The following is a 14271-nucleotide window of genomic DNA, read 5'->3' as shown; positions in this document are numbered from 1 at the left end:
CATCCATCATCCATCCATCATCCATCCATCCATCCATCATCCATCATCCATCCATCCATCCATCATCCATCCATCCATCCATCCATCCATCCATCCATCCATCCATCCATCCATCCATCCATCCATCCATCCATCCATCCATCCATCCATCATCCATCAGCTTCAACCTTCAAACTGCTGCTAAAAGTTTACAGATTCCAACTGTTTCTTCAGCAGCAAATGAGATTATCTAGTAATTCCAGATAGCTGGATTATTGGTTACAGTGATCAATATTGACTAACAACCAGGTTAGCAATTTGCAGATAGCAAATGCAACAACTACTCACTGCTTCTCTGAGACGATCATTTCGATTTGATTTCACACAAACAAAGAAACAAACCAACAAAGAATTTAGCTCTTTAACCACAACAAGTCCTCCTGAATGGACGAGTGAACAAACCGAGCTACAGCGCCATCGTTTGTTAAACGTTCAGGCCGGCCAGAGTCATAACAGACACTATAGGAGATCTTGATGAATCAGAAACGGTGGGAAACACAGCGGTGCAGTTTTTGCAGCAGATCTGAGAGACAGGAACTTTATTGGACTGGTTTCCATCATTCATCCCCTCAGACTCAGACAAACCTTATTGTAATTTAGTTTAATACAGAGAGTGTGATGATCCATAACGCTTTTCAACACTTTAAAGCTTTTTTATAAAATAAATGTAAGTTATGCATCATATGAATGCATGTTTTTAAACTTTAAAACATTTAATAAACTGAACTTTTGCTTTGACATGTATTTCTTCCATATAGTGGAAGTCAGTGTAGGGAAAATATGTCGTTCTTCTCTTTTCTATGTCATTCTGTACCAACGATAGACCCCCCCCCCCCCCCCCCCCCCCCCCATGCATGTTTGTTTCACCCCTCAGAAGATGCATCTTGTTACAGAGTCAACCTCATTCACCCTAAACCAGCAGCACCAGCAGCCATCACTCACATATCACAGATCCCATGGTGATGCTGGAGTTTCTTCACGGCTCTGTTAGCATTTAGTCCAGGAAATATAGAACCAGAACACACAGAAAGGCTCCGTGCTCCTCGGCTCTGCCTGGTGTAGAGCAGCAGGTCCAACCTGCACCTTCTCAGTATAATCCAGACTAGAGGAGTCAGAGCTGTGGGCCAGCAGCAGGCGGGGGTCTGAATCTCTCCCTCCCTTGTGACTTTCTTAGCAGCTAAGCTTTTACCGCAGTTCACAGCAATATCCTCAGCAGCACGTCATGACGCGGCGGGGGCTTCCCCTCCTCTCTGCATCCGTCCATGTTTACTCTCAGCTTTCCTTCCCCTCTCTCCTCATTCTCCTCAGGCCCAAAATACATTTTCTCATTTTCAACTTTCAATCTGATTAGATCTATGATCCTGGATCAGTTTAGATCATTACAGATCATATCTTTTGCTTTAAAGAAATGTTTTATCTGTTGCTCTGAATTCAGAAGTCAGAAATCATCCAGAAGTTTTGAACGCAGAAATCAGCAGCGTCCAAATGTAGAAGACGTCTTTCTGAGGGACTTTTTTCTGCCTTTTTTCACATTCAACATTTTGGAAACAAGTCACTGATTTTTATTTCCTTGTTTATTGTGAGGGAAAAGAACAAGTTCTGGTTATAGAACTTCTATGTGAAAACATCTAAGCTGATTTATTTGGTTTGAAATGAAACAGATTTTTCTTTTTAATTTTAGCTCTATGATTAAAGTCTCTAATTTAGTCAGATTATCTTAAATGTCCAGAAAGGTGACCATAAATAGGATTAGAAATATTTCCCTCAGCTTCATGGCCAGCAGTTGTCTGGTCTGCGGTTGTTTTTCTGTAGAACAGGCAGGCGACTGGAATCCATTCAACACCAGTTTCCTCTGAGACAGAATCTCCACCTAATTCCACCTCTTAGCTAGAAGGCAGGGAATTGCTCCTCTGCCAGTTTATCTGTCAGGTGATGAGTTGCTTTCCTCAAACTAAGAAGAAAGAAAATGAGGCCGGAATATGAAACCGGTTTCCCGTTTGGCCTGAGGATCCAGTCCTATTGTTCTGCATTGTTGTGATCAGCGGGAATCAACTGAACGGAAGACAAACACTTTCCCAAGGATATACGGTCCGTTCCCTCGCCAACATCTAACCCTCCCCGCAAACAGACAGGAAAAGGAAGCAGAGAGAATACAGCTTTGATGTCATGGCAACAAAGACAGAGGGCTAGTGGGAAACTGGCTGGGAGATTCACGTCACTGACTGGGAATAGTGGGCAGAGTGGGTGAAGTAACCTCAACATTTGAGAACAGCACCATAAACAATCATGGTCTGGTTTTGCAAACCTAAATGCAAATATAAAGAATCCAATTTATGAAGCAAAAGGATTTTTAGAGAATTATGTGTCAGAGGAGAAAGCAGCAGATTTAACAATAAAACACTGAGGAAGCAGAACCAACCGGATGGGACTGGATTTAAGTTTAAAGGCTGCGTCTCAATTCGCAGGCTGCGTCCTCGGAAGTACGTAGCCTGCGAATTGAGACGCAGCCAAAGTCGTCATTCCAACTATTAGACCAAACCTCCTTAGTCAGTCTGTTCAGCGTGAAGGAAGAGAGACTTTGCTGTGGCCTCCATAGACTTTGTTTGTCCATTTTCTGGAGCGCAAGTTTCAGATCATCTGCATCTATTAATCCAGTTAAAGGTACACTATGCAACCGGTGTTGATTTTCCAGTGAGGGTCCCTCCAGAGGGCGAAAGTAAAAGTGCACTGTCGTAAATATGCTCAGCTGTTCTCCTGGTTTCTCCGTCAAGCCAGGCGCGGTTGTTTTGAGCTTAGCAGCGAATGACTAATGCTGCGTTCACACTGGACGTAGCTGGCGCGACAGAAGCAGCGAGTTTACATGCAAAGTCAATGGTTGACGCGCGTCAAGGCGCAGCAAAAGGTCCCGCGGCGCGTATTGAGCAGCAGGCGCAGCACGTCTGAGCAGCTGAAGCAGCGCGTCGGGCGTCGGGCTAAGCATCTGATGCAGGGAGAGAGACACAGCGCTGATGATCACTCCTCTTAAACAGTTTATTGACGCCTAAATTAACTTAAAATGCAGAAATCTGCCGGCAGAATATGCAGTTTGGATTATTTAGATGAAAAACACCTACCAGCTGCCGCGGTGAACCGCTGCTGATGAAGGGATCCATACTGTCGGCGCCCCGCTGGTATGTGGGGGTCTGAGCGGCTCCGACAGAAAAAATATTGAAGGCAGGATAATAATCTGAATGAACTGACTGCACTGATTACGTTTTCAGGTGTATTTTCTCACTTAAAAACATATTAAAACTACTTTATTCCCACTGATCACAGCAAATATAGCTGCAAGGCAGAGAAAGGATAGTGAAGCTCCGCCCAACGCGCCTCAGACACACTTTTGCACCGCACAGCCAGAGCAGCAAAGCTGCTTCAGCCGTGTGTCAGAACTAACTGGTACAAGCAGCAAAAAGGAATCAGCAGACGCGATTTTGCTGCTTTTGCTGCGTGAACGTAGCATAACTGCACAAAGATTGCCACTGTGCTAGCAACGAGAATGCTTTTAACTGGGGGCGTGTAGCAGTTCTCGCCGTAAAGCAAGACTGACTCTCACGAGACTTCTGAGCCTGTGGGTGCGGGTCGGTGCTCCTGCAGTTGCAAGTGCAGTATTTCCCCCACAGACCACCAGGGCGGCCGAGAATACCTTTGTTCAACCTGAAATGAATCATTTAATCATCCATAACGTTATGGAACACATTAATTAACTGAAAAATGTTGCATAGTGTGCCTTTAAATCCATTTTATGATTGGCAGAGGGAGGAGCAGAGGGAGGAGCAAGCTGTGTGCAACGTTCCAGGTCAGGAAAACCATCAGAACAGTGGCAGAAAAATAAAAACTTCCATTTAGTGGATGATTTTACGTGTCATGGAGGTTATATAAAGTACTTATTACCATTTTAACTGCTTTCCAGCAGCTCCCACACACTCAACATATCAGATATCTTTATTACTTTTTCCTAATCGTCTCTAAGCTTTACTGCTGTTTTCATTTCACTGAACAATAGAGGAAGAACAGAGAGAGAGAGAGAGAGAGACAGAGAGAGAGAGAGAGAGAGAGAGAGAGAGAGACAGAGAGAGAGAGAGAGAGAGACAGAGAGAGACAGAGAGAGAGAGAGAGAGACAGAGACAGAGAGACAGAGAGAGAGAGAGAGAGACAGAGAGAGAGACAGAGAGAGAGACAGAGAGAGAGACAGAGAGAGAGAGAGACAGAGAGAGACAGAGAGAGAGACAGAGAGAGAGAGAGAGAGAGAGAGAGACAGAGAGAGAGACAGAGAGAGAGACAGAGAGAGAGAGAGAGAGAGAGAGAGAGAGCAGCCACCAGGCCAAAGGATCTAAAAACAGTTAGAACTGATCTGGTTCTAATTCAATCAGTTTGACTCAAAAGCTTTAAATGGTTGAAATATTCTTTTAAAAACAATTTAACTTTCTGCTGGTTTGTTTGGTACTTAGCAAAAGTCCAGATCTGATGCATTAGTGAATAATGGAGTCAATAATTTATGCTGAGCAGCAAGTTTCAATTCATGCCGGTCCAATAGATTCTGGGTATGGAGACCTAGATCTCTGATCCTAGAATCGCCAATGGTGTGACCCCCCCCCCCAGAGACAGGGAGCTCCTCCTAACCTGCAGTGGGTGTTACTTATCAGATTACTGGTGTTTGTGCCTTAGGTTTTGTTGTTACACACAAAGCTAAATGTGGACCAGACTGGTGAACTGATGCAGACATAGAAGTGAAAGTAAAAAGAAACTTGGAACTAAAGATTAAGAGACAAATGCATTTAATATTTATTATGATGGAAAATGAGTGAAAACAAGCAGACACCAATAAACAAAAAAATACTCTAAAGAAACGGAAAATATCGAACCCTGAAAAAAACTGGAAGTAGGGAAGATAAGGAAAGTTCTGGAAAGCGTAACATCCCAGAAATGGTCCAAATCTACACAACAGAACATCAAACTCTCACAGCCTTCATCCAGTTATCAGCTAACCACACTTTTACACTCATTTCTGTTTCCATAGCAACACTAAAAGAAGCCCCACCCCCAGCATCCTGGAGTGTAGCACATTAACCTTCTCCACTGACAGCCAGAAAATGACCCGGATGATGAAGCAGAGAGAGGCTGAGGAGGAAAGGAGGAAATAAAGGATAAATGGAAGAAAAATCTAGAGAAGATGAGAATCGTATAAAACAGAGAGAGATGATTACTGGAGCAGAATTAATGCGCCACATCCTAACAGAACCTGACAGACTAAACCATTTATCTTCATCCCTCTGCATCCATCAGCTCCCAGGGAGAGAGGGACCTGCATCCCTTTAATCAGCTTCAGAAGCTCCAAGCAGGATGTATTTCCAGGACGTAACAGACGATGGTTCTCTTCACATTTTTGAGGCTTAATGTTTTCTTTTGTTTATTTTTAAAGCCCTTCCATTTCCAAATGAATAAAGCTGAAAGGCAGAGATGCACAAACAGGGAGAGCTGTGACTCACCGACATGTGCGATGACACACTGCACTCGTTGTAGCAGCTCCTGAACCGACATCTCATCCTCCCTCATCCAGCACAGCATCTCAGGATGCAGGGAGGATCCACTCTCCTCCGTCTCTCTGCCTCCCTCTGATGCCACGCCTCCTCTTGTCTCTGTAGCTCCTCACCGTTTGCTTACCCAGGTTTTCTTTTGTTGTTGTTTTTCTTTTCACTCTGATATCCCTTTTAAGGGGATTTTCTTATTTCATTTTTGTCAGTCAAACCAATTTGAAGCCAAGCGGTTCCAGAGACAGCAGCAGATCTGTTCTGTGGATGAAAGCTGTGATGCCACTCCCAGATGTGTGACTAGAGTCAGTCTGTCCATTATTTCCTTTCTATTCAGGTGAATTAGAAAAGAAACATCACAGAAAAGATCAAATGAAGTAACAGCAAAACATGCAGAGAGATGAAAAGTGCAATTTAGTCTAAAATTGATGTAAAACAACAAAAGCAAATAAATAAAACATTTAAGTGAAAAAAACAAGGAACTGATTTAAAAGCTGTTAAAAAATAGTATTTAAAAAGACGTTAGCAGCAACATTTGTTTTTATAATGTCCCTGAGAATAACAAAGAAGCTCTGCTGAGACAGACGGGTCTGCTGGAAACACCGCTTCCCCTGCTGATGATGAACATGCAGCATCATGCAGAGGGAGGATGAAACAGATCCACCGTCTTTCAGATGAAGGGACTGAAACACGGTTCAACTCCTGGAGCATGGAGCTGCTTTGCTCATGGAACAGACAGCCCAGGATTGAGAAGCTGCTTTAGAAAACGTTTGGAAATGAACTCACCAGTCAGTTGGATGTCTGCAGAAATTATTGGTCTTTCAAGTTTTTCTTTTCTTTTATTCACTGAGAGCATCCAGAAAGCCTTGTCTTTATCCGGTGCCATGTTTTCCTATCTGCATCTAATGCATTCAGAGGGCCTAACCATCTCTTAGGGCCGATACTCTCAAGGGACAATTAAGGCTGCAGCTATTAGCTCAGGACATCTGCTTCCCTCCACCCTCCCATTTACCGGCCCCGCCTGCACAAACACAGTCAGCATGAATGATGGAGCAGCTGCCAAATAGAAACAACTTTATTTTATTATTTCATCATATCAGAGCATCCAACTTTCAGTAGGCATCCTAAAGATGCAACTTTCAGTGTCTCGGAGCGCCGGTGCAAATGGATACGGATGGAAGGGTCACTCCTCCATGAACTTGGTGCTAAAGCTAGAGGACAGCGGGACGGAAAAAGTCTACGTTTTCAGTCGCCTCCATGTGCAGAAAATACCGCAAAAAATACATGAACAAATTACCATTACTTTTTAAAATGCTTTTAACACAAATCTGTTAAATAAACCTTACATGATGGATATTCATCTGCATAATCATATTATTATCTAAGTGCAAAATATTTGAACTTGTATATATTTTATCCAGTTTGTGTTCAGTTTAAATAGTTTTTAATCTGAATAAATATTTGTAATCAAACTGAAAGGTAATTTTAAAATTAGTTTTTGTCATATAAGCGGTTGTGACATGTAAGAGATGATCATAATAATTATTGACTCGTGTGATTAAAATGAGATCTAAATCTATTCATTCTGACAGCAGCTGTCATTCCAAAAAAAGTTACGTTTTACTTCCTACCAGGAAACATTTTCAATTCCATTCTGCTGAACTGTTCTTTCAGTTCAGTTTGAACAGGAAGGATAAGGAGAAAACAGCCACACAGATGAAACTTTCTGAGTTTGGTTGATCTGGAAAAGACGTCGAACACACCGATGAATGTAGCTCCAGCGTCAGCAACAAGACTCATAGCGGAATGACTGCAACATTCGCAGAAAGTCCTGGAGGACATGGATGCAGTGACTTGCGCTTGTCAACTTAGAGTTTACATGCAAACTTAAAGAAAAGGAAGAAATGACAAAATGGTTAAACGAGTGTGCTAATAGAATCGGATAGAATCAGGCGCATCTGTTCGTGGCTGAGGAGGAAATCTGCCCGTTGAAAAATTATAGTGGAGAAGTTGGTAAAAAGAAACCGAAGCCTGGAGGGCAAAGTTATTAATATGGAAACCAGATCCTGCTTTAATAATGTACGCCTCATAACTGAGAATCCAGACCCCTGTGCATTTCCCGAGAACAGATATGCACCTTCAGGCTCCCTTTGTTCTGGAGCAGCAGCTCCTCATTGGACCAAAGAGGGGATCAGGAGACCCACTGAGGCCATTAATAAGGAAGTTCTAGAACTATTAACAGTAGACCGCTGTCAACAAGGCTACAAAGAAAAAAAAAGATATCCTGTTCTAGAACATATGTGTTCGGCTTCACCAGGATTTGGCTACAGAGGTGAACAAAAAGAGGAAGCAGCAGAGAAAGGAGCTGGGATTGAGGCATGGCATCAGATCGCTGGTAACCTTCAAGAATGAAACCTTGACTTTCTAAAACTCATCAGATGTAAAGAAGTTCATGAACAAGATTAAAGAAGAAAGATTATCCAAAAATAACTGCATTTTATTTTCCTCTTTCTATTTCTTGCTTATAAAACCTGTAAGGGTTGGAAACTGGCGTAACTAGAGACTACAGTTGCTTAGGGGCCCCCGACCTCTTAGGGGCCCCCCGTCACTGACACCTGGTGGGCCCCCTCAGCAGTTGTGGACTAGGATGTCTCTTTGCAGATGTAATGGTGCTAAAAACTCACCTTAAACCCACCTGATCCTAGAGTGACTGACCGCACCGTATTTATACCGCGACACATGGCGGAGTTCACCATGATGGTGAGCCGTTAAACACAACGCCAACAGCAAAGCAGACTGCTGGACTTTTCATTACTATGGTAATAACTGTGTATAGATTATTAGCCTGTTGGTAAAAAATACACTCATATGTTTCAAACTGCAATAAAGACCTTGAAAGACAATGTATTGGAGTATTTTCTTTTTAGAATACTCCTTGGAATTATGGGTAATCCAGCGCGTAGCTGGTTGGAGGGGTGTTTTACTTCATATGGGGCCCACCCAGATAATGTTGCCTACGGGTCTATTGTGTCCTTACGCCATTGGTTGGAAACTATATTAAAATAAAAGGAGGAGCTCAGATTTAGCTGTGCTCTTTCTGTCTTGTTTTTTCCAATGGTGCCATAAAGCGAGAGCGAACTGATCCAGGATCTGCCCTAAAGATGAAAGGAAGTGGACGTACTTCAGGGCAGAAGCACTTATTGTGGAAACTGGGTTCTCTCATTTGGTTCAGTTTGATGTTCAAAGAGTTCATTGTGTGTTTTGCTTTTCAGCAGTTAACCTTGTTCAGGTAAACTTTCAGCCAAGCTTGCTGCTACTTTCAAATGACACAACATGTCAAACTTAAATTTACATCTTTGAATTGTAGAGATTTGCAGAAAATAAAAGAAGTCATGAATAAATGAAGAGATTCAGGTTAAAAAGTTTGATAGTTTTTATAAGTTTTACAGGAATCACGTCTTTTTAAAGGAGACCATGTTTAAATAAGCATATGGCAGAGGTCTGACTCTATAGCACCGTATCTTTCAACCTCATTCACAGTTCAGTCCCTCTTCAAGTGGGCAACAGAATTGAAGACAAACTTAGAAGATATTTAATTATTGGAGGCTCACTCCTTACGACTAATCTGAACCTTTCTTCCCTCCATGGGCCTATAGAGAGAAGAGAGTTTATTGATCTCACGGTGGTGTCTCTTATGTCCTCTATAGGCCCCTGGAAGGGAAGAAAGGGTATAGATATCAGATCTAATAGCAGGGGACTGGAAGTGCACATTAGATCCAGTTAATGACCGCTCTACAGGCGTTGACCAAACTCATAATAAAATCAGAGCAATTATTCTCCAGTTCATGTAAGAAATCAATTTAATTGATGTATGGAGTCATTTTAAGTCTAACAGATTTTCCTGTTACTCCGGTAAATATAAGACTTTCTCTGGTATTGATTATTTTATCATCTCAGCTATACTGACGTCTAGAATAGATATCTGCTTCTACGACGGTGTGATGTTGTCCCATCACGGACCTTCATAGGACCCCTTGTTAGGGACCCACCCAGATGGAGCTCAAATCAGAATGTTATTGGATTATAATTTCGTTAAATATGTAGGAAAGGAAATTGATTACTACTTAAAATCTAATAGGACCCTAACAGCTGCCGTGGTTAAATAGGAAGCTTTTAAAGCCATTTTAAGAGGTCATATAATAAACTACACTTTATCTAAAACTAGATAATTTCATAGAAAGAGGCTGATATTGGAGGCTAAAATAAAAAAGGTTCAGAATCTTTTAATCAATAATTATACGGCCATTTTTGAAATGGAACTGCTAACTGAAAAGGTGAAAGGTCACACTGATGACATCAAGATGTCTGTATCAACATGGTCATTACCATTGACGCATGCTAGAATAAAGGCCATTGATAGCTTTACTGGTGTGACTCAGACTTAGGCCTCAGAAAAGTCAGGCCTAAGCCATCGCTCTGTTTCTCCTTCACACTGTTCAAGAAATCGCTCCCAGAAGGCTGTGTGCACTCTGAGTGTCTCTGGACACTCCGGCATCATCAACAGCCTTTTCAGTGATAAAGTCCATCTTTAAAGTCATATTCATGATGCTGCTGTCAGAAAATACAGCCAAAAGATCATCAACAACCCAAGAGTGTAACTCTGTGATGACAGTTGGTGGGAACTTTTTAAAGGCTGAAGTACCAACAAAGTTACTCCATACAAATTCCGTAAAAATTCAAAAAATATCCACTGGACTTGGTTTCCAAGTGGATATTTTTTGAATTTTTACGGAATGACTATGACCTAGATGACTGAGAACCTTCATCAGCACACTCCATACAAATGCTTTCAATAGGGTTTGTATTTTCCAAAAACGAGCTCAAACATATATTTATTGGAAGCTTTCCTATAGTTTAGAACTCAAAAGAATAAAAATACACTGATATTTATATTTATGGGTAGTAAGACATGAATGTATTAAATAAAGAATGAATAACAGCAGATTCCGATGCGACAGTAAGATATTATGCCTCCGTAATATGGACACATTTTCAGTCTCATTCATCCATCTAGAAAAATTAGGATTGATTGATGGATGTCTCCCTTTCAGCTACATCAGTGATTATCCTCCTTCAAAAGCGGCAAAATCAAATTTAGAAATTTGTCTCACATATTGCTGAGGCCAAAATCTATGTATTGAAATAATTGCTGGGCCAAAGTTGGTGTCCCCAGTCCCCCAGTCCTTCAGAAAGTTACGCCCGTGCAACAACCGTTATCCTGCAGACTGAAGAACGTGGTGTGGTGCGGGGACTTCCTGGGCCACTGGTTGATGTGGATGATAACATCTGGCTGCTTGAATCTGAAGGCAGATTGAAATTTAGCCCACTGTCCAACTAGAAGAACAAAACACACAAAAACCAGAATAGTCATTGAATAAAGCAGAGGCCAAAGTATCCTTGTTTTTGGCATGTTTGTTCAAGGTTAAAATAGTTTTGGGTCCAATGGTTTTTATTAAAAATAAAAACAACCCAACAGGCTGTTGAACTAGACTCTGAATCACAAGTGCAACATTATTTTTGCACTACCAACTCGTTGAACTTTCATAATACTTTTAAATGGGAAACAACTCAATGGTTCTACTGTATTTTGCACTATAAAAGGCTTATTTCCATATTAATGCCTTTTGCACCATTTTGTTTTTTAACTGGTAATGTTCATTTCACAGCTGGCATCTATAAGCAATGTAATTTTGTTTTGTAGACACTTAGTGTATACAGGATGACAAAACAGTTTCTCTAAGTCTAAGTAAAATACACACACACACACACACACACACACACACACACACACACACACACATATATATATATATATATATATATATATATATATATATATATATATATATATATATATTTATAATACTTCAGGATCTATGTAAGCAAATGTATATCTAAAAACATTCACGTATAAAAATGAATGGAACAGAAACTGTCGTTGCCATGGCAACACAGTGACGCCGCGTGTGTGTGGCTGTAGTTCTGTGGCGCAGGTTGACATAATATCAAACATTTTCTTTAAAAGAAATCTATCCAGTGAGATCAAGGCATTTCAAAGAGGACCTTCTCTTCAGGAATTAATTCATAATTTATTTTCTGTCAGTATGAAGAAGATGCAGCAAATAAGCGGAACTTACATGCGAATTTAGATGTTTCCTCCGGCATCATTTCGCCGTTACACCATCTGCCGGATAGCTACCAGCATAGATATCCATAATAAATATTTATAGATATCCTTTATTATGGATATCTATGGCTACCAGGGCCTGAAGGCTCCCTGGATCTATGGATCTACCCTCTGCATCTACCCTCTGCATGGCCAGGGGCGGCTCCTGATGGGAGCTTTGACGTTCAGCCCAAATGTGGAGGGACCGAATATGGTTGGACACCGGAAGTAGACAAAGGGAAGCTAGCAGTGTTAGCTAGCAGGCCTCTGTTTATCCTCCTCCTAAAGAAAGATTTTAGATTTAGTCTTTTGCAGCAAAACATCTTCATCTTTCGAGAGAAACTAACATCATCATCATCATCAGGAGGCAGAGATCGACCATCAGACTAATGAAGAACTGCAGAACCTTCAGGTAGGAGAACTTTTCTAAATAAACCAGAGAATCAGGGACTAGTTGATGCCGCGGAGGAAGAAGGCCTGCTTTCCTTTATTTCCTGTTTAACTGGTTAACTGGTGGAGACTGGTTCAAATGGATTTTAATCCTTTGGCTGCCTCCTCCATGGGGCCGCCTCCTCCACGGGGCCGCCTGCCGCCTCTTCCATGGGGCCGCCTCCTCCACGGGGACGCCTCCACAGCAACAAAAGCATTACAGCAAATAATAAACACTGCATTCATCTGAAGAATAAATAATCAGCATACAGCTGTTTTAACAGCAGTGCTAATGAGGAGCTGTTGAAATAAACAATAACAGTCTTTTCAAAAACCACCCAAGTTTAAATGGTGATAAGTTTTTATTTATGCCCCAGCACTGTAGAGGCTACAAACACAAGAGGAGAGAACGTATAACGAGGCAGAATGTTTCTCTGCTCTCTGCCATGTTGAAAGGTCAAAGTTTACCTCAGGGTCACCTTTCCAGTGAAAATGGTAACGAACGAGTAGAAGGATGCAAACAAAAAACAAAGTGGAAAAAACAACCAAACAATGAACAGATGATGATGATGATGATGATGACGAGCAGTTTATCCTTCCAAACATCAGGTTTCTATTGGACCCTCTACAGCAATAAAGAAGATAAATAATTTTCTCTGGTTATTTGGATCCAACAGTTTGACCCCAATAAGTTTGATTTTCTGGCTGTGAGGGATTGCTGCAGAGCCAGTGAGTTGATGCAATCAGCTGGTTTAGATAGAAAACTTTGAACCTTTAATCTGACTGGATGATCTGGTTGAATTGTGTCTACAAAGTGACCTGAGATAACATGGTGCTATAGAAATAAACTGAATAGGATTTCCTTCAAAAAAAAAGAAGTGAACATTCTAAAAAAGATGAGAAAAGTTTCCTCTGATTTGCTGAAGATCAAAGGTTCTCTCTTCATGAGTTGGTTTGATCCAGTCAATTCCTCTTCTTTGACCTTTCTGTCTCCAGATGAAGGACCTGCTAACATCCAGACGGCAGCAACCTGCTAACATCCAGACGGCAGCAACCTGCTAACATCCAGACGGCAGCAACCTGCTAACATCCAGACGGCAGCTACCTGCTAACATCCAGACGACAGCGACCTGCTAACATCCAGACGACAGCGACCTGCTAACATCCAGACTACAGCGACCTGCTAACATGCAGACGGACGGCAGCGACCTGCTAACATCCAGACGGACGGCAGCGACCTGCTAACATGCAGACGGACGGCAGCGACCTGCTAACATCCAGACGGCAGCAACCTGCTAACATCCAGACGGCAGCTACCTGCTAACATCCAGACGACAGCGACCTGCTAACATCCAGACGACAGCGACCTGCTAACATCCAGACGACAGCGACCTGCTAACATGCAGACGGACGGCAGCGACCTGCTAACATCCAGACGGACGGCAGCGACCTGCTAACATGCAGACGGACGGCAGCGACCTGCTAACATCCAGACGGACGGCAGCGACCTGCTAACATCCAGACGGACGGCAGCGACCTGCTAACATCCAGACGGCAGCGACCTGCTAACATCCAGACGGCAGCGACCTGCTAACATCCAGACGGACGGCAGCGACCTGCTAACATCCAGACGGACGGCAGCGACCTGCTAACATCCAGACGGCAGCGACCTGCTAACATCCAGACGGCAGCGACCTGCTAACATCCAGACGGCAGCGACCTGCTAACATCCAGACGGACGGCAGCGACCTGCTAACATCCAGACGGACGGCAGCGACCTGCTAACATCCAGACGGACGGCAGCGACCTGCTAACATCCAGACGGCAGCGACCTGCTAACATCCAGACGGACGGCAGCGACCTGCTAACATCCAGACGGCAGCGACCTGCTAACATCCAGACGGACGGCAGCGACCTGCTAACATCCAGACGGCAGCGACCTGCTAACATCCAGACGGACGGCAGCGACCTGCTAACATCCAGACGGACGGCAGCGACCTGCTAGGCAGC

General features: G+C 42.7%; 1 protein-coding gene across 3 annotated transcripts in view; it reads right to left on the bottom strand.

The window, feature by feature from the left end:
* The window catches only part of mcf2l2 (MCF.2 cell line derived transforming sequence-like 2), a 99666-nt gene extending 93134 nt beyond the window's left edge, over nucleotides 1-6532 (bottom strand). The window contains exons 1-2 of one of the 3 annotated variants that reach the window (XM_038303047.1): nucleotides 6393-6532; nucleotides 5565-5935 (exon numbers count right to left, since the gene is read on the bottom strand). In XM_038303047.1, the coding sequence (XP_038158975.1) occupies nucleotides 5565-5643 (79 nt within the window). In that variant the 5' untranslated portion in view covers nucleotides 5644-5935; nucleotides 6393-6532. Of the gene's footprint in view, nucleotides 1-981; nucleotides 1207-5564; nucleotides 6226-6392 lie in introns of those variants that run through there. The other 2 variants (XM_038303070.1, XM_038303061.1) reach the window with 2 other exon arrangements.
* Nucleotides 6533-14271: the final 7739 nt, after the last annotated feature.

Source organism: Cyprinodon tularosa, unplaced genomic scaffold (genome assembly GCF_016077235.1).
Source record: "Cyprinodon tularosa strain WSP-4 unplaced genomic scaffold, ASM1607723v1 ctg1133, whole genome shotgun sequence".
Lineage (NCBI taxonomy): Eukaryota > Metazoa > Chordata > Actinopteri > Cyprinodontiformes > Cyprinodontidae > Cyprinodon > Cyprinodon tularosa.
The sequence above is the reverse complement of the archived record's forward strand: the minus strand, read 5'-3'. Positions and strand labels throughout refer to the sequence as shown.